The sequence below is a fragment of the Syngnathus floridae genome, chromosome 14, assembly GCF_059516105.1.
Source record: "Syngnathus floridae isolate MCC-2025c chromosome 14, RoL_Sflo_1.0, whole genome shotgun sequence".
NCBI lineage: Eukaryota > Metazoa > Chordata > Actinopteri > Syngnathiformes > Syngnathidae > Syngnathus > Syngnathus floridae.
Genome location: NC_142426.1, coordinates 5,747,525 through 5,763,944, shown reverse-complemented (window position 1 = coordinate 5,763,944; position 16,420 = coordinate 5,747,525). Strand labels below are relative to the sequence as shown.

At 46.5% G+C, this 16,420-nt stretch overlaps 4 protein-coding genes across 7 annotated transcripts; 1 reads left to right on the top strand and 3 right to left on the bottom strand.

Moving 5' to 3' along the window:
• Positions 1–1,867: 1,867 nt before the first annotated feature.
• Positions 1,868–4,987, top strand: LOC148387249 (ranBP-type and C3HC4-type zinc finger-containing protein 1-like). The gene is made up of 8 exons (XM_088396822.1): positions 1,868–2,356; positions 2,755–2,926; positions 2,995–3,075; positions 3,147–3,288; positions 3,366–3,456; positions 3,525–3,810; positions 4,030–4,112; positions 4,224–4,987. Exons 1-8 carry the CDS (start codon positions 2,087–2,089, stop codon positions 4,368–4,370), a joined length of 1,272 nt encoding a protein of 423 aa, XP_088252948.1. The 5' UTR covers positions 1,868–2,086; the 3' UTR covers positions 4,371–4,987.
• gpaa1 (glycosylphosphatidylinositol anchor attachment 1) lies at positions 4,817–9,149 on the bottom strand. Of its 3 annotated transcripts, XM_088396820.1 has the most exons (14): positions 9,001–9,149; positions 8,671–8,762; positions 7,973–8,152; positions 7,795–7,906; positions 7,583–7,730; positions 7,404–7,505; positions 7,141–7,337; positions 6,879–7,075; positions 6,561–6,714; positions 6,421–6,489; positions 6,141–6,334; positions 5,907–6,077; positions 5,555–5,837; positions 4,817–5,435 (listed from the first exon to the last, which is right to left on the bottom strand). In XM_088396820.1, the coding sequence occupies exons 2-13, from the start codon at positions 8,742–8,744 to the stop codon at positions 5,594–5,596; spliced, it is 1,842 nt and encodes a 613-aa protein (XP_088252946.1). In that variant the 5' UTR covers positions 8,745–8,762; positions 9,001–9,149; the 3' UTR covers positions 4,817–5,435; positions 5,555–5,593. The 3 variants fall into 3 exon arrangements, with proteins under 3 accessions (XP_088252946.1, XP_088252944.1, XP_088252947.1); XM_088396818.1 differs by having other exon boundaries at positions 4,817–5,837; XM_088396821.1 differs by lacking the exons at positions 8,671–8,762; positions 9,001–9,149 and adding an exon at positions 8,407–8,507 and having other exon boundaries at positions 4,817–5,837.
• Positions 9,150–9,277: 128 nt separating this feature from the next.
• On the bottom strand, positions 9,278–10,612 carry exosc4 (exosome component 4). The gene is made up of 3 exons (XM_088395527.1): positions 10,370–10,612; positions 9,875–10,081; positions 9,278–9,768 (listed from the first exon to the last, which is right to left on the bottom strand). Exons 1-3 carry the CDS (start codon positions 10,538–10,540, stop codon positions 9,409–9,411), a joined length of 738 nt encoding a protein of 245 aa, XP_088251653.1. The 5' UTR covers positions 10,541–10,612; the 3' UTR covers positions 9,278–9,408.
• Positions 10,613–10,725: 113 nt separating this feature from the next.
• On the bottom strand, positions 10,726–16,253 carry LOC148387246 (cAMP-dependent protein kinase catalytic subunit beta). Of its 2 annotated transcripts, XM_088395526.1 has the most exons (11): positions 16,084–16,252; positions 15,873–16,007; positions 13,524–13,585; positions 13,317–13,445; positions 13,085–13,183; positions 12,933–13,015; positions 12,715–12,841; positions 12,527–12,622; positions 12,298–12,420; positions 12,053–12,217; positions 10,726–11,937 (listed from the first exon to the last, which is right to left on the bottom strand). In XM_088395526.1, exons 2-11 carry the CDS (start codon positions 15,916–15,918, stop codon positions 11,812–11,814), a joined length of 1,056 nt encoding a protein of 351 aa, XP_088251652.1. In that variant the 5' UTR covers positions 15,919–16,007; positions 16,084–16,252; the 3' UTR covers positions 10,726–11,811. The 2 variants fall into 2 exon arrangements, with proteins under 2 accessions (XP_088251652.1, XP_088251651.1); XM_088395525.1 differs by having other exon boundaries at positions 15,873–16,253.
• Between the last annotated feature and the right edge of the window lie 167 nt (positions 16,254–16,420).

Here is a 16,420-nt window from a genome sequence, read left to right as displayed (position 1 = left end):
CGCAGGTGCACTTAACGAGGGAATGACACGGACACTCCATTAGGTACACCGCCACTTTCAAGTGTACCTAATAACAGGCCACTTTATTAGGGAAATATCATGGTCAAAGGTCACAGGTGTCAAGCTCTAGTCCTCGGGGCCGCGTTCCAACATGTTTTCCAAGTGACCCTCGTTAAGTGCAGGTGCGTGAAAAGTTTTAGCCACTTTCACGTTCAAAAGGAGCTAAAACTTTTCACGCACCTGCACTTAACGAGGGAATGACATGGACACTCCATTAGGTACACCGCCACTTTCAAGTGTACCTAATAACAGGCCACTTTATTAGGGAAATATCATGGTCAAAGGTCACAGGTGTCAAGCTCTAGCCCTCGGGGCCGCGTTCCAACATGTTTTCCAAGTGACCCTCGTTAAGTGCAGGTGCGTGAAAAGTTTTAGCCACTTTCACGTTCAAAAGCAGCTAAAACTTTTCACGCACCTGCACTTAACGAGGGAATGACACGGACACTCCATTAGGTACACCGCCACTTTCAAGTGTACCTAATAACAGGCCACTTTATTAGGGAAATATCATGGTCAAAGGTCACAGGTGTCAAGCTCTAGTCCTCGGGGCCGCGTTCCAACATGTTTTCCAAGTGACCCTCGTTAAGTGCAGGTGCGTGAAAAGTTTTAGCCACTTTCACGTTCAAAAGGAGCTAAAACTTTTCACGCACCTGCACTTAACGAGGGAATCACACGGACACTCCATTAGGTACACCGCCATTTTCAAGTGTACCTAATAACAGGTCGCTTTATTAGGGAAATATCATGGTCAAAGGTCACAGGTGTCAAGCTCTAGTCCTTGGGGCCGCATTCCAACATGTTTACCAGGATTCCCTCGTTAAGCGCACCTGCGTGAAAAGTTTTAGCCACTTTCACGTTCAAAAGGAGCTAAAACTTTTTACGCACCTGCACTTAACGAGGGTTACTTTGAAAACATATTGGAACGCGGCCCCTCGAAGACTGGAGGTCGCCACTCCTGGTTTAAGTGAAAAGTGCCACACCCGCCCTCACCCCAACTGGCTGGTTGATCTGTGACATCACTCGGACACTCCATTAGGTACACCGCCATTTTTAGGTGTACCTAATAACTTTATGCATTTTTTGTACGTGTCAAGAATGTGTATTTGACTACTTGCTCTTTATTTTGGGGGACACCAACACATATTACACAATGTAAAACACATATACATATTGTCATATAAAGCAGTTAACCAAATGTCTGATTTGTTTTCATGCCCCCCAAAAAAACAATAAAACACCAGACAAGTTTTAACAGGTTTTAATGTTTATTAAAATAACATTTCATACAGCAATCTAATGTGAAATTGCAGTAAGTATATTGGATAACAATATTTAGGCATATATATGTACACACGTTATTTAAAAACCACCAAAATAATAAAGATTACCCAAAGAGAAGCATAATCTCCCCGTTGTTGCATTACGGCGCATCCCTTCATGCAATAAAGTTAGCCGTTAGGTTGGAGAAAACGTGCATAAAAGAAGTGGTGTTTCTTTCCTTGGCAAATCATAAATCGGCATTCTGGCTTATAGTTCACGCCAGGAGGGAGACGCAACACGCTCCCTGACTGAACCGTTCCCTCACTGATCCGTTCTCGCGATGAACTGGATGGAAATCACGACTCATTTTTGAACGGGAAGTTACGTCATTTTCTTCTTCGTTTTGTTTTACAGCGAGGTGGCATTAGCTTCCATGCGCAATACCGACACCTACTGGTTGAAGTCATATGACCTGAAAAAGAACGAATCACTTTAGTGATTCGTTCACTCCCGTTCACTGAAAAGAGTCGTTCTTTTGAACGTATCGGTCACTCACGAGCCAACACTATTTCGTCTCTTCTTCCCGTATCTGGTGGCTGGCTTGCTTTGGGTCAAAATGGAACACTTAGCCTGGCAGGCGGACAAATTCGACCGGCCCGCAAGCACACGCGATTTTACCACCCATCCGTGGACCTTCTAAGCCGTACAGTCGTTGCTGACGCTCATTCGGTGGGGCTTCCGAAGCCCCACACGTCCGCGGGGCGACATGGCGCTCAGCTCGGGCGGCTGGGCTCCGCAGGTCTCGCTGCTCGGTTCTTCCCAGTCCGGAGCCTTCGACGTCGGCCTCGCTCCTTCTTCGGCTTGCTGTAGCACAGTCATAATGTCGGTCCGCGTGTCGGTGTCCCACTCCGGTATTCGTCCCTTGTGCCTGCCCGGAGCTGACAGCGAGGCTCTGCGACTCCAGCTCAGCATGGATCCGAGCCGGGCCGGAGAGTTTCGATTGGCCCTACGGGACACCAGCGGGAACCGCAACGTGGTGAGACTTCATCATTAAACACTAGCAGCCTGCCGAACGTAACTTTTGATCTATATTTTGATTACGTTTTCAAGAAAACCTATTAAATTAATATGAACATTAGCGTAACATTTATTAATAATACCAATTCGTAAACTAGCCAATTTTGAAAACAGGCTACAACTAAGGGTGATAATTGCGCTGCGCCGTTTTGGTGACGGTCCAAAATAACCACACTTATTATTATTCTCGCGTAATGTGACTGTCAACTGTGGCTAACTATTAACATTTAATGAACGTCATATAAGAGCTGTTTACAGCTAGTATACAGAGTACTTCCCCTACAGTTATGACTGGGTGTACTTACTCACCTGTAGAGGTCAGGAGGTCACACTAACACACTTTTTCTTCCCGTCCAGTTGGTAGAGTTCGACCTGCGCTCGGTGCACTACGAGGTGAAATCGGCGCGCTGCCATGAGATGCGTCTGACGGCGCCGCCTCACGACTTTATCCGCTTTTCCTTCCGCTGTGATCGCGAGGCAGAGGAGTGGGCCACCGTGGTCATGTCGTCGCTGCGAGAGGCCCAACGGGGTCCGTTTTCTCTTTCTCTGTGATGTTCATGTACATCGACGTGCACTTGTGACTTCTTTTGTCCGCAGTTGCAAACATGGCCACCTACGAAACAAGCGGCAAGCAAATAGAGGCCGTCGCCGCTGCGGAACCGTCGCTTCCGCTTGTCGGTGGGTGTCACGGCTTATCCGCTAACTTGAACTCCTTGATGCATATACTCACTTCTTATAATTTGCTTCAGAGGAGCTTTGCTTGGAGCTTGTCAAGGCGGTGGAGGCCGGCGACGCACAGGCTGCTGCCCACCACGCGTCCGCGCTGGCCCGGCACAAAGCGGCTCTGAGCATCCAGCCGGCGGAGAAGAACTACGCTAGTGGGGAGATCAGGTACTAGAACGGCAAGTTTCAGTCATGTGCTTGTACCTGATTATGTGAAAGTTCCTTGTCTTTCTAATTCATGACAGCTTGTCCGTGGTGGTGGAGGACGTTTCGTCTTCCTGTTGCTTCACAGTCAAAGTCTTCCCCTACATGACGGTGGCTGCACTCAAACAACAGGTCACAACTCAACTTGGAACAAAACACCTCCATTAGCATCACCGAGTAACATCCGTTACCTCCCTCAGGTGTTCGCCGAGTACGGCTTCCACCCACGCGTGCAGCGCTGGGTGATGGGTCAGTGTCTATGCACAGACCCCCGCTCGCTGGCGTCCTACGGCGTGCAGCGCGACGGCGACACGGCGTATCTCTACTTGATCTCAGCGCGCCAGGCTCGCATCACGCGACAGCTGTTCCAGCAGGATCTGGAGGGCGCCCTGTCCGCCCCGGCCCTTCTGCCCGGCAACGGCCCCGCGTCACAAGACCGCCGAGGCTACAGCACATTGCCACCGCGGTTACCCCACACCGGCCAGGGTACGTCTATACACAGTTCCTCCACTTGTAGGACGATTCTCAATACAACCTTTCAAAGGCGTTCAAGAACTTTCTGGCATTTCAAAATGTAAAATTCAGAGCAGCCAGTTATTTTGGTGAGCTTTGATTAGCACTTCATTGCAGCTATGTTGTTGCTTGTACATTAGAAGGAAAAGTTACCAAATATGATTGCTTTGATAGTATTTTGTTAAATCACAGGTGGTGGCGATAAACCAGCGGACCTACAGGTTGTCCTTGACATGGAGAATCTGCATTTGAGCAACAAACCTACTAGACCACAGGTAACTCAACATTTTAAACAGGGTCAATTTACAACCTAAACTATTTTGCCACAAATACTTTAAAGGGAGCAATATTGTAAAAGTTTGGCCAATATCTCCTGCTTCCTGTAGACTGAGTGGGCGTGTCCCTCATGCACTTTCATCAACAAGCCTTCTCGTCCGGGCTGCGAGATCTGCGCTACAGCCAAACCTGACGCACACGCCACCAACGTCCTCCAGCAGGCAGCGCGCGGCGAGCTGGCCTCGAGCAGCAGCTGACCACCCTTTGCCGCCATCTCCTCTTTCACACACATGCACGCGTACACACACACACACACACACACAAACACAATGCTATGCCAGTGTTGCTATACATTTTGTCTACATACACCGCAATGATTGTCAAGTGCACTGAAACTCCTGGCAGCCGATTGGCTGCTGGAGACGTTTGAAGCACTGTAGCATGACGCCGGAAAGGAGAGTTTGGCCATTGTTCACGGACAAAACGCTTCGAGTTTAGCCGCACCTCTTTTTTTTTTTTTTAAAGTTTTAAGAAAAAAATGGTGCCCTTATATTTATTGAAGGGGAGGTGGTGCCGGCAGGTGCAGGAGAACGTCGGGGTCTCTGTTAGGCTAAAACTGTGAAGTTGGCGTTGGAGATGACAGTTTGTTTACAGGGTGGTTACAAGTGCTTTTACTCTTTACAAATCGACTTTGATGGACATGTTTTTCTTTTCAACTATTTTTAATCGGTGTACATTTTAGGAGCTTTGATTTGACTTCACATTAGATTCCCTCCTCAAGGTGTAACAGCAACGGAATGATATTATCAGTACATATGACTGGGTTTAAAAAAAGAAAACGCAAATGACAGATCAATAAACAATTACCATATCACCGTGGTTGTCTTATTGAGAAAATTGAGCGAAATCAATCATTAGGTCAACATCACTTTGTTTTAGAACCTTGAAAACAACAGGGCACCAGCAGTTTCATTTCAAAAGCAAGACGCACAACGTTTTAAAACAAGTATAAAAACAAGCTCACAGCTCCACAATGTACTTTTGTCCTTTCTCAAATGCTAATAAAACAACATACGTAATATTCAAATGTTTTCTTTTCATAAATAGTGTTGAGCATTACTTCATTAACGTGGAAACGACAATACAAATTAGGGGTGAGCATTTAAATACATTGCCTTAATTGACAATGGGAAAATAAACTGGCAATCAGTTATTTCCACTTGGATAGCTTCCCCTTAAAAAGAGTTCTTCAAACGGCAAACCTAGTTGTTGGGACTGAATCTGGTTGCAGCCAAGTAGTGCACTCAATTTTGCCTCTATTTCTTCAAGACAAAAAAAAAACCTCTCTCAATTGATGCCCTTTCCTAATATAAGTCATGTCAAACAAATGTACAGTCATTCTTCTCATGGAATACCTGCCAATTCTTGGTGGACAAAGTACCTGAGATCACTTTTGTTGAGTCGAAGGCTTACAGGTGGTCTACTTCCAGAAAAGGATATTCCAGAAAACCAGCCAGCAGGGATATACCATCAGCGTCAGTAGCGGGAAGACCATCGAGCCGTACAGCGTGTGGTCCAGGATGCCCTGCGAGATAACAGAAAGGAACTGCAGCCAGCAGTCCTGGAAGCCCATCGGCATCTCCTGTAGCTCATAGAAGGCAAAGACGGAGAAAAGCAGCGTGCCGGCTGGGCTGAGGATCACCATGACCAAGGCCGTCGGGAACCTGACGGAAGCGACAAGCGGTCAGTCAGTCTGAAGGAGAAGGTCGAGGCTTGATGTGTGCTCTTCATACTTGGGCATGTGTGGTGTGACGCTGGCGGCCACGGGCACCAGCGTGAGGGCGAGGATGAAGCCCAGTGAGAAGTTGAGCAGGGCGGTGCAGCCCAGCAGCACGGCCAAGTACAACATGGTCACTAGCTTTAGAACCTTCCAGCCCTGCTCCGTCCCCTCGCCAGACACAAATCTGTCACGTGCGATATTGTTGAACTTTCTATTTCATTTTTAAGACTCACAAATCACATGTTACCTGTGCGTGTTGTGAGGCAGAGCCATGCCGGCCGTGTACACCGCGATGACCGTCAGCACCACGGCCTCCGTCTCGGACACCGGGAAGTGCTCCACCGCCATTTCCTGGAAGCGGACGGGCAGCGTGTAGAGGGCCACGCCGGTCAAGTGGCTGATCACCAGAGGGGTCAGCACAGAGAGCACGAGAGGACTGGACTGTTTTGAGAGAGTAGGGGCGGGGCGTGGATTAGCACAGACGTACGTAGAGTGGCAACTGTCGTCTTGCGCAAAGCGATAGCAACCTCCTCCACATTGGCGACGCCGTCTTCTGTTGCTGGAGACACTGAGAGTGCAACCGACAGGTCCAAAGCCTGCGTTTTGGTTGAGGATAATATTGAACATTCTGCTTCTTTTGTTTTTACCGGGCTGAAAGTAAGGATACGCGCAGCGGCAGGGTGATGGCGACAAGGCCGAAAGCCGTCATGTAGTAACTGATGGGAACAAAGTGGGACAGAGAGGGCAAAAGGTAGAAGAAATAGGCCTGGTGCAGGCGCTCCAGGAGGTTGTTCAGCTTGCGATACATTGCCTCCAGGAGCCTAAAAGTACACACACACACATACAAAGGAATCAAAACATTCACGTTTCTGTATTTACAGTTTTTAAAAATTTCGGGGGCGGCAATTGACGTCGCCGGCGCTCCTCGTTAGGACTCTAGTCGATGCCGCTCGACAAAGAGTTAAGATGGAATGCTAACACCAACCTGCCGACGGAGTTGACAGAAGTCTTGTACTGGCGGTAGCTGTTGATGCCTTTGATGGTGGCCGCCTCCACGTTGTAGCGCAGGAAGAGCCCGTGGTCGCCCCAAGGATGCCCACTGGCCTGCTTGACCATCATCAGCATCATGGTCTGCACGGCATGGGTGTAGCCGGACAGGCTTTCCCAGTCATTCCGCTGCAGCTGTGGTGCAACATTTTAGGATGAACGCACATTAAAACAGGGTTTTGGTTTTGCCTGTTTCCTACCTTGCCCTGGATTGTGCACAGGACATCAAACTTATGACAGAAAGCATAGAAGAGGTTCATGAGGTCCAGGTTGGGCAGCTGCCCGTTGAGCCCTTCCAGCACGATGTCCAGGCTGGTCACCACGTTGCTACTGAGTTCCAAGGACAGCGCCGCCTGGATGGAACCAGCGCGGCCTTGGATAGGCGACCAGTTCATTCCTACGCAGAGGAAGATGTCAATGACGCCTGATTGTCACAGCACGTACACGAGGAGGGGCGGGTCACCTGAGATGTTGGTATGGTGGTATCCCTCCAGCCAGGCCTGGATGCCGATCAGATCGTGTTCATTGACGAGGAAGATGATGTCCTTGGCCCAGTACACCTGACCTATGAACGGGAAAACAAGATGAAATGTATTTTCACTTTCTACTGTTGCATCACGTCCACTCTTATGTCAAACTTACTTCTGAAGTACTGCGCCAAAACCAGCAGCAGCCCCACAGCTTGGTTGTTGTCATCTTCTAGACCGCACTGAGCGGTCAGAATCAGAGCTTCGGTCCTTGGAGCTCGAGGGGCGCGGAGGATGCCGTACACGTTTGTACCTTTCACCATCTTGACGGAAAACAAGGGAGAAATTATGTTTGAGTCTGAAAATGTGTGACAAGAGTCGACTTACAAATCTCTCTTTGTTTTCATCCGGGAAGGGCAGTGTGTGGGAGAAGGTCTGTGTGTACACCTCCAGGCCTCGATCTCGCATGGCTTTCACCAGCCAGTTCACCGGCATCCCTCTGCATGCAAAATCATTTTCTTCCAACAGAACCGTTTGCCATCCATCCGAACGTTGTCAGTCTTACCCGACTTCATTTTTCTGCACCCCAAACTCCGTGGCCGTTACAATGGCCCTCTCTCCGGCTTGGAAGCGCTCTTCCACCATGGTGGAACCCATGGCGTTCTCCGACATGTACGTGCGCAGGTTGAACGGCTCGAAGGCCAAACCCATGAAGCAGGCCATGCCTACCATGTAGCACAGAAGACTGGAGGGGCGGAAGAGGAATGAGAGGTTCAAGACAGGATCATGATATCTTCCGCCAATTAAACTAGTTTCTCAATTTACATTCTTGCTCGTTCTAACATCTTGTCTGGTATCTTGTGATATATCTCAAAATGCATTTTGTGCTATCAAATGTGATATAACTGTGATGAACTTTCGCTGGAGACATTCAAAAGAACACAGCCATTCCTCTTACAAATGGCCAATAAGAAGGATGATCTCTGAGACTGGTCTTACCAAAATGCTCCTCGCCAAGATTTCGGGGTCATACTTTTGGTTCTTGACATTAAGACCTACTGTCCCTGGTTATGTGAACTAGTTCCTCTCTGTTCAAAGCTCTCTGTGAGCATTGAAGTAGTGCTTTGAAATGCAACATGCTTTTATGTTATATAACCACTCCCGTTGTGTATTGCCTTTGCTGTTAAGGATATTGGAAATATTGCAAATAAAGCTTCTTTAAAAAATGTTATGAACATGAATGTGAGCGCAAAATGAACACACCAGATTGGAGCATTGAGGCGAGTCAGTACTCTGACCATTGCCTTTCTTCTGGTGGGATCAGACAGAAGACCCATGGTGCTCTGGAATGATTCCTACAGCAAACATATAAATTACTGGCGTATTCAAATACATAGACAGATAAATAAATGTTAAATACACACTGTATTTGGTACGGTTTTCGTGCTCGCGACACCTGCTCGCACTGGCAATTTTCATGCACCTGGCTAACTAGCTAACACAGCGACGATATAGTTTTTTAAGCACTAACACAAAACTATCATAAATTGATTATTGTATATTATCGTGTTTTATGAAGTGTAAAATAATTACCCTTCTCCAAATGGGAAAGCCGGCAAGAAGAGCCGAAGGAGGGAAGAGTTTGCTTCTACTGCCGTTTGGAATTTGTGTTGTTTCTACCCGGAAGAGCGAAATAGAGGACGTACTTCCGGTAATAGAGGTCCACCAAAACGAATGAAAGGTTCCTTCATCCATCCATCTATCTATTGTCGGCCGCTTCTTCTTACAATTTTATAAAGCTAATTTGACAACAACTGGAGCTGTAATGAAGTGCTTCACATACAGATAGATAAATAAAACTTATGACACATTACAGAAAGAACACATATTTATTGTTTCTTACATATACAAAATAACGTACAATGATATTTGGTGGAAAACAAAAATGTGAAAATGATTCTTGACTTGTTTGAGTCCAGGAAATGAAAATAAAATAACTAATCAGTCTCCAGTGGCCAGCGAGCCCTCTTGAAGGTGTTGACGCACCACCTGGTCCAGCACCTTACTCACACCTTTGCAGGCCGTCATGGCGGCATCCATCATGGGCTCCAGGTGGTCCTGGTGTAGCCTGGCGTCCATTTGCAGAAGCGCGATCTGTCCGCTGCGAGGCAGCAGCGCTAGTGCCAAGGAGCTCAAGCCGCCACTCTCTTCAGCGTAGCATAGGTCGGCCAGTGGCGTTTCGTCCACGAAGCCCACAGTGGAGGCGCACACATAGTCCAACATGGGTATGCCGGCATCGATCACGGCTAGGGTGGCAGCGTTTACGCACACGCTGTAGTTGCTTCCATCTGATTGGAGGATCTGTTGAAAAACAACAAGGTCTATATGAGCATGCATGGTAATAGAACACGGAAAAATAGTGTACATCTCCTTTTAAATACAGAACATCCCACAGGAGGATATTTACCTTCACGTAAATGTCAATCTGAGAACGCGGATAGAGTTGCGTCATCACTGCGGCCTCAAAGGTCTGCTTGAGGTGGAGGCTCATCTCGGTGGACTTGCGGTCGCCGTGTGGCCTCCTCTTCCTCTCTGACATGCTGAAAGTGGCCATGCTGTACTGGCAGTTGATGACAGCCCGGTCGTGAAGGGTTCGACTACGGGAGCCTCGCATCTGACAGGTGAGAAAGATGCAGTATATTTCATATACTTCCAAAATAAAAATTGCTTTTTTTTTTTGCTCAGGCATTTTTCCAATCATTATTTAGTAAAGCATATCACAATCCAAATAATGTTATATAAACGTACACATAGTAATACGATTCAGATTTTCACGGCAAATGATCAAGTGGTTAATTGCATGAGTTTTATTTTTGAATAGATTTGACATTTCTCAAGAAACAAATGCATAGCAAACTTAAGTTATTTTCATAGCATTGGGCTAACTTGCAATGCTACTTACTTCGTGTGGACCGTACACAACCGCTAAGGCTTTGGTGTTTCCCTGCTCCAAATACGCTGAGCCGTCAGCCTGAGCGAACACTCCCATGCGGGCTTGAACCTTGCGAAGCTCGGTGGCTTTGCGTCCATCCAGACGATAGCCTTGGTCGGACAGAAGCTCCAAACCCGCCATGATGCCACTGGATCAGATAACGAGCGGAGAAGACATGTGCCTGCTGAAGTACTACGTTACCCACAATGCCTTTCGCGGAAACCGCTACGGAGAGTCAGAGTAGACAGTTTCATTGTACTATTAATATTAAACCATAATTTGATTATGCTGTTAATAGTCGAAGTAAGAGTACTTTCGCACATTAACACTTTTAAAAATAAAATTTAATAGCATCTCTAATGTGTATAAATAAAAATATATGAATCAATGCATATACGTATGATGTAATGAGCTGAACGAGAACAGGGTTACATGTGATGATACAAAGGAGCAGTTCTTCATTAAGCCAGTGTATTGGGTGAGGAAAACAGTACCTTTAAATCCAAGCATTCAAATATGCCCACCACCTAAGTTTGCAATCCACATTCTTGAACAAAAATAAAACTCAAACAATCTTTCACGTGTGGTAACAAATACAGCTGCATTTTCATGTTCTGTTCAGTCAAAATCAATTGATAGTCTGTACTTCTTTCACCAAAATGAGGCGCAACGCTTCAATACTATTGATATTGACCTCAACTTTTAAACAAAATGTTTGAAAAATCCCAAGAGGATTTCTTTTTCACTCTTTCAATGTATAGATCTGTCATGTATTGTAACAACGGGTCTTTTGTAAGCAGACCTTAAATCTATGGAGGGAATCAAAAATAAAAACATGACTAAAATCGTAGACAAACCAGAGTAACAAATAACACGTGTAGTAATGTAACAAGGTTTCTTATTCTCAGCGCTGGGGGTCGGATGATGCTTTTTCCCCTCACTTTTTCAAGGCAAAAAGCAAAGGAGAAGAAATTCTGTTCCTTCGCCCGCTTAAAAACATTGCTTCTCACAAAACAGGACAAATGACAAATGCTACCTTCTCCATGCCGGGCCATGAACACAACACGAGTCAATCCCTTGTGTCATCTTATTTTCTGTCCATTTAAAAAGGGAGTGAAGACAACTACCTCCTTTCCAAAGTACAAAACAAAAAGTGTATTTAAAAAAGAAAAAAGAAAGAATGAAAAGGTGGCGTGTCTGCTTTAATACGCAGGGTGTAGGTGACAGTGAGAGGTTATCGGCACCAAAAGATCATGGCGACCTCATCGAGCTGTGTGTCGTACAAGTGGGAAGAATAGGACGGGGCGAGGAAACGTGGTCTCTGATTCAATTCCAAGTCCTCGGAAGAGTGCAAAGATCCCTTTATCTCCCTGACGTATTCCGTTGTCGCACGTTCCCGATCCGTCCCGTCCCTAAAAATCGGCAAACTCCTTCACGCATTTTTCCGTGACGGAAACGCGGATCTCCTCCTCGTCGTAGTCGTCGAAGTTGCTGGTGTCCCCGGGGCCTCTGCACTTTGGGATGAACGGGGCCTCCACCTGACACAACAAACCGACAACATTGTTGACAACATTCTTTCATTCCACCCTGAACTAAGTGGTGGCTGAAATACATTCCAATAGAATCTGCCATAATGTCAGAAAATGGTCTCGCCTTCCTCTCGTAGATGGCGATCCAGTCCGTGGTAGCGAACCACTTGTGTCCCTTGATGTCGTTGACGCCGTTTTTCAGGTTGCCGAAGCGCTTGGTCAGGTCCACTTGCAGCAGGTTTCGAAGCAGATCTTTCAAGTCCGAGCTGAAGTGGGAGGGGAAGCGCACCTGAGAAGATGGGACAGAGTTTTTACGCTTGTCAAAACCACACACGTGCTGAGACACCTTCTGGCGAGGCGTGCTCCTACTTTTCCGGAGACGATCTTCTCGTAGATCTGAATGGGTTGGTCGGCAAAGAAGGGCGGGTAGCCGGCCGCCATTTCATAGATGAGGACTCCGAGGGCCCACCAGTCCACAGCTTTGTTGTAGCCCTAGAAGAAGCAGAGCAAGCGATAAAAGTAAAAAAATGACTCAAAGTTGATCAAAAGAGTGAAAACGAAGACCCGAGATTTCAATGAATTTGCTCAAGTGGCATACTTTGCTAAGAATGATTTCTGGGGCCAGGTACTCAGGTGTTCCGCACAACGTCCAAGTTCTGCCTTTAACTCGCTTGGCAAAGCCAAAGTCCGTCACCTTAGGGAAAGAGAGAGAAAAAAAAAAAGTGAACGCAGCAGGCACTTGAGGACAAGGCAGCCACAGTTGACATTGGCGGACACGCGGCTCACCTGAATGTAGCCATGGTGGTCGATGAGAAGGTTCTCAGGTTTCAGATCTCTGTAGATGAGATCTAGCGAATGGAGGTACTCAAAGGTCAGCACGATCTGGGCGGCATAGAAGCGTGCGTGCGGCTCACTAGAGAGGAAGGAGGTGGGTTCAATGCCTGCTCAACCACCGGTCAAAAACAAAACAAACTTGACTTGTGTACACTCCCGAGGGCCCTCACCTGAACCTCCCAATCCGTCGCAAGTGTGAGAACATCTCGCCTCCAGGAACATACTCCATCACCATGTACAAATTGGAGTTGTCCTAGAAAACATCACTTTGGCATCTCACATACTAAAAGCGAAACGAGTGAAACCCACGCCTTCGTCTTACCTTAAAGGCGTACTCGAGTCTGACCAGAAAGGGAAAGCTAACGGCTTGTAATATCCTCTTCTCGTTTAACGTGTGTTCTATTTGTTTAAGTTTCACCACCTGATGCAAAAAAAAAAAAAAAAAAAAAAAAAAAGTCATACAATGCACTCCAGCCAAAATATTAGGCAAAGCAGCACATTGAGGAGAACACAGATAAGAGCAAAAAGTTGCGTTTCGATGGTTCTGAACCGACCTTCTGCTTGTCCAGTATTTTCATGGCAAAGTACTGCTCCGTTCCTTTGTGCTTCACCAGCATGACCCTCCCGAACGAGCCGGTCCCCAGAGTCTTTAATCTCTCAAAGTCATCTAGGCACGTCGTGCTCTGCAGGAAGTGGACAGCGTGTTAGCATGTTGATGGAACCCATTGATTGATTTTTTTTGCTCTAAATGGCTTCCGGACCTGTGGTGGGCATTCCCATTTCCGCAAGAAATCTTCTTTGGCTTTGGCTAGGAACTCTTTAACTATAGAGGGGGGGAAAAACACAATTAGAACTTTTCATCTGCAATTGCAGGCGTAAAAACCGAAATATGTAAAGGAGAGGCATCGGAGGGGCACAGCAAATTCAAGTTGCAAGGGCAACTCTCATCTGGATATGAATGACTTGACGCAAACACAAGGAGGTTCAAAAACAGACAGGTGATGCATGCTGGACAAAAAAGGCCATTTTCTGTTATTTAGTAGCCTCAAATCAAGGGAAGAATAACATTCAAAGGAGAAGAGCCACAGTCTTTTTTTTCTTTTTTTTAAGGGGAAGGCCAGTAAAGACAGAATTGTAAGCAAAGACAAACCCAAGTATGGCAAACACAGTCGATATCCAGATGGAGAGAATGTGAGCGACAACCACAAAAAAAAAAAAATCACACACTGATTATCAAAGCACACAATAACAGCAAGCACGTCGAGCAAGTTTTGCACAATGAAGCCCGTGGCAAAAATTTGCAGGCTTATCTTTTTTTTTCGTGCATACCAAACGTGTCTATTGATCACCAAAGGTGGTTTTTTTTTTTCCACCCCACAGGAACAATCACCCACCACCACATGGATGGAATGATACAGAAGAGACAGAGAGAGAGAGAGAAGACAAGAGTTTATGTAGACAGGAAACATACACTGTGCGGTGACAGCAACAATGGAAATAAAAGTTGACACAATGCAGGAGACATTAAAGACTGAAAGGAAAAGACAAGGGGAAAAAAAAAAAAACCTCAAAACTTCAAAATATTAAAATGACATTTTGTACTGCGCTCAAGAGAACACCATTTTTTTCTCTGGAATTATTTGTGAGACTTTAGACAAATCAGAGTAATTTGTAACAATGTGACTGCTCTCTTTTTTTTTTTTGGTCCGTCCTTAATTATCAATTAAACTCGAGTTGCAAAAGACACTTTTAAATCGATCTCCGCCTTCAATATGAGAAGACGACCAGTTCTTCAAAGCATAATATGTGAACTCATGATCCGATCAAGTTGTAGAGAACCCGTCTTCAGCCGGTAACTGGATGACGAATGATGTCAAGGTTGTAATCTGCCGTGAGTGTGTCATGTGTTCAAGCTACGTAGGCAGACTATAAACACAAGGTAATCTTGTGTGTATTCAGCAATGTAGGTAACAGGGTTGATCTCATCGCGCCGCCAATCGTTTCAGCTTATAAAGGCTTTAAACCGCCGAGCAGGAACTAGCTTCCATACTGGGAACGTGAACTACTACAATAGCTATCAAGATGCTCGGAAGATTCCTCTCAGCTCCAACACAATAGCATTTAATTTACACATTGGGATTAGATGCTGATGAAGTGCGTTAATGTAGATCACGTGAGTACAAGCACGTTCGCAGCGACCACCTAGGCCGAGTTACGTCAAAGCTTTCAAAGCTGGTAATGCTCCTTATCCTCTGACGAAGGTCTGATGACGAGCTTGCTCCCCGGTCAACGACCACTTCAGTGCCAGCCACATGTTGATGCTCGAAAGGCGGTGACACACTTTCTGCAGCACTACTTTTATGTATGCAAAGAGAGGACACATTTGTTATTTCTTGGCCATATTTGGTCATTGTACTGTGCTGGGAGCTTTGTTTATGTAGCCCGGAATAAAAATGTGGTAGTGGAGCCTCCAGGGGCAGAGCCACCAAACCCCGGCCTTCAAGTATATAGCTATTTGGCGGCATTTGTGAGCGATTGTGAGCTGGGGGTTTCCCGATTTCTTCTGCTGTTCCAATCTATATACAACACAGAGACGATGGAGTGACGCATGTGTGAAATGCCAATAGGACGTGACAACACACACATACTGAAAAAGACAGGCCCTGAATTGCTCACGCCATCAAGGAGCGTTGAAATGACAGGGGCCGGGTTTCATCCAACGCAAAATGTCAAGTACAAATAATGCATTGACATCTGGCGTCATTGTTTTTGTCATTAATTCTTGTTTCATTTTTTTTCTTCGCTTGCTTCCCTGGGAGCTATTAATGAAGCCGTTGTTGTTCACTTGGTTGTTATCTTGCGACTTGCTAGGTTCGCGCAACAAAATCAAAATAAGCACACACATAGAAACAAAGGCTTTAAAAACACGCGACCGAAAATATCTTTTAATCAAAAGTGACGGGTGACATATGGACTTCCCTTTCTTGCCCATAACAGGGCAGTTAAAGCGGCGCTAGCAGGCTAGGCTAGATTCGACATTTTAGCTTCGTGATTTAAAAGACGAAACAATGCACGAACGACACCCGAAGGCGGACACACGGCAGACTCACCGCTCTCTAGCTCGTTGCCCTTCTTGGCGGTGGCAGCGTTACCCATGGCGGAAGACACACAGCCGGTCACTCCCGACGGAAAGAGGGGGAGATGGCGGCGGGTCAGTTAGCTAGCTAGCTGGCTAGCTAGCTTCCCTGCAGCAGTCGCTAATTGCGTTTAAAAATAGGTTTGGAAAAAAACAGATTTCATGTGCATTGAATTTGCTCCTACTTCGGGCGGAAAATGAAAAGAGTCCCCGAGCAGCAGCGCCCGTCACTCTTCATCCGTCGCCCCGGCGTCCTTCTTCCCCCCCAACCCCCGTGGAAGGTTCCCGCTGCGGCTCGTTGGCTAATGTGTGGCTGACATGAAGCTCACGGTCACTCCTGGTGCTCACCGCCCGCCCGCCACTCACCGAGCCCGGCACTCACCCGCTCACCCCCTCCCTCAAGATTCTGTAAACTGGCTTCCTGATAATTTACTTCATAAACACGTTTTTTTAAAAAAGAGACTAACTTTTTAACGACGTTTGACACAAGCAGAATGTCCGTGCAGCTTTAAAAATGCCCTC

Excerpts from the sequence above, each read along its gene's own strand:
- LOC148387249 (XM_088396822.1), top strand. The coding sequence starts at position 2,087 with ATGGCGCTCAGCTCGGGCGGCTGGGCTCCGCAGGTCTCGCTGCTCGGT. Across the intron at positions 2,927-2,994 it reads GCTGCGAGAGGCCCAACGGG|TTGCAAACATGGCCACCTAC; the intron begins GTCCGTTTTCTC and ends TTTTGTCCGCAG. Across the intron at positions 4,113-4,223 it reads ACAAACCTACTAGACCACAG|ACTGAGTGGGCGTGTCCCTC; the intron begins GTAACTCAACAT and ends TGCTTCCTGTAG.
- gpaa1 (XM_088396818.1), bottom strand. The coding sequence starts at position 8,744 with ATGGGTCTTCTGTCTGATCCCACCAGAAGAAAGGCAATGGTCAGAGTA. Across the intron at positions 8,153-8,670 it reads CGCCTCAATGCTCCAATCTG|TCTTCTGTGCTACATGGTAG; the intron begins GTGTGTTCATTT and ends CCGCCCCTCCAG. Across the intron at positions 5,838-5,906 it reads GTCACACCACACATGCCCAA|GTTCCCGACGGCCTTGGTCA; the intron begins GTATGAAGAGCA and ends CGCTTCCGTCAG.
- exosc4 (XM_088395527.1), bottom strand. The coding sequence starts at position 10,540 with ATGGCGGGTTTGGAGCTTCTGTCCGACCAAGGCTATCGTCTGGATGGA. Across the intron at positions 10,082-10,369 it reads TTGTGTACGGTCCACACGAA|ATGCGAGGCTCCCGTAGTCG; the intron begins GTAAGTAGCATT and ends CTCACCTGTCAG. Across the intron at positions 9,769-9,874 it reads AGATTGACATTTACGTGAAG|ATCCTCCAATCAGATGGAAG; the intron begins GTAAATATCCTC and ends GTTTTTCAACAG.
- LOC148387246 (XM_088395525.1), bottom strand. The coding sequence starts at position 15,918 with ATGGGTAACGCTGCCACCGCCAAGAAGGGCAACGAGCTAGAGAGCG. Across the intron at positions 13,586-15,872 it reads GGGCAACGAGCTAGAGAGCG|TTAAAGAGTTCCTAGCCAAA; the intron begins GTGAGTCTGCCG and ends CCCCCTCTATAG. Across the intron at positions 12,218-12,297 it reads AGAAGATCGTCTCCGGAAAA|GTGCGCTTCCCCTCCCACTT; the intron begins GTAGGAGCACGC and ends CCATCTTCTCAG.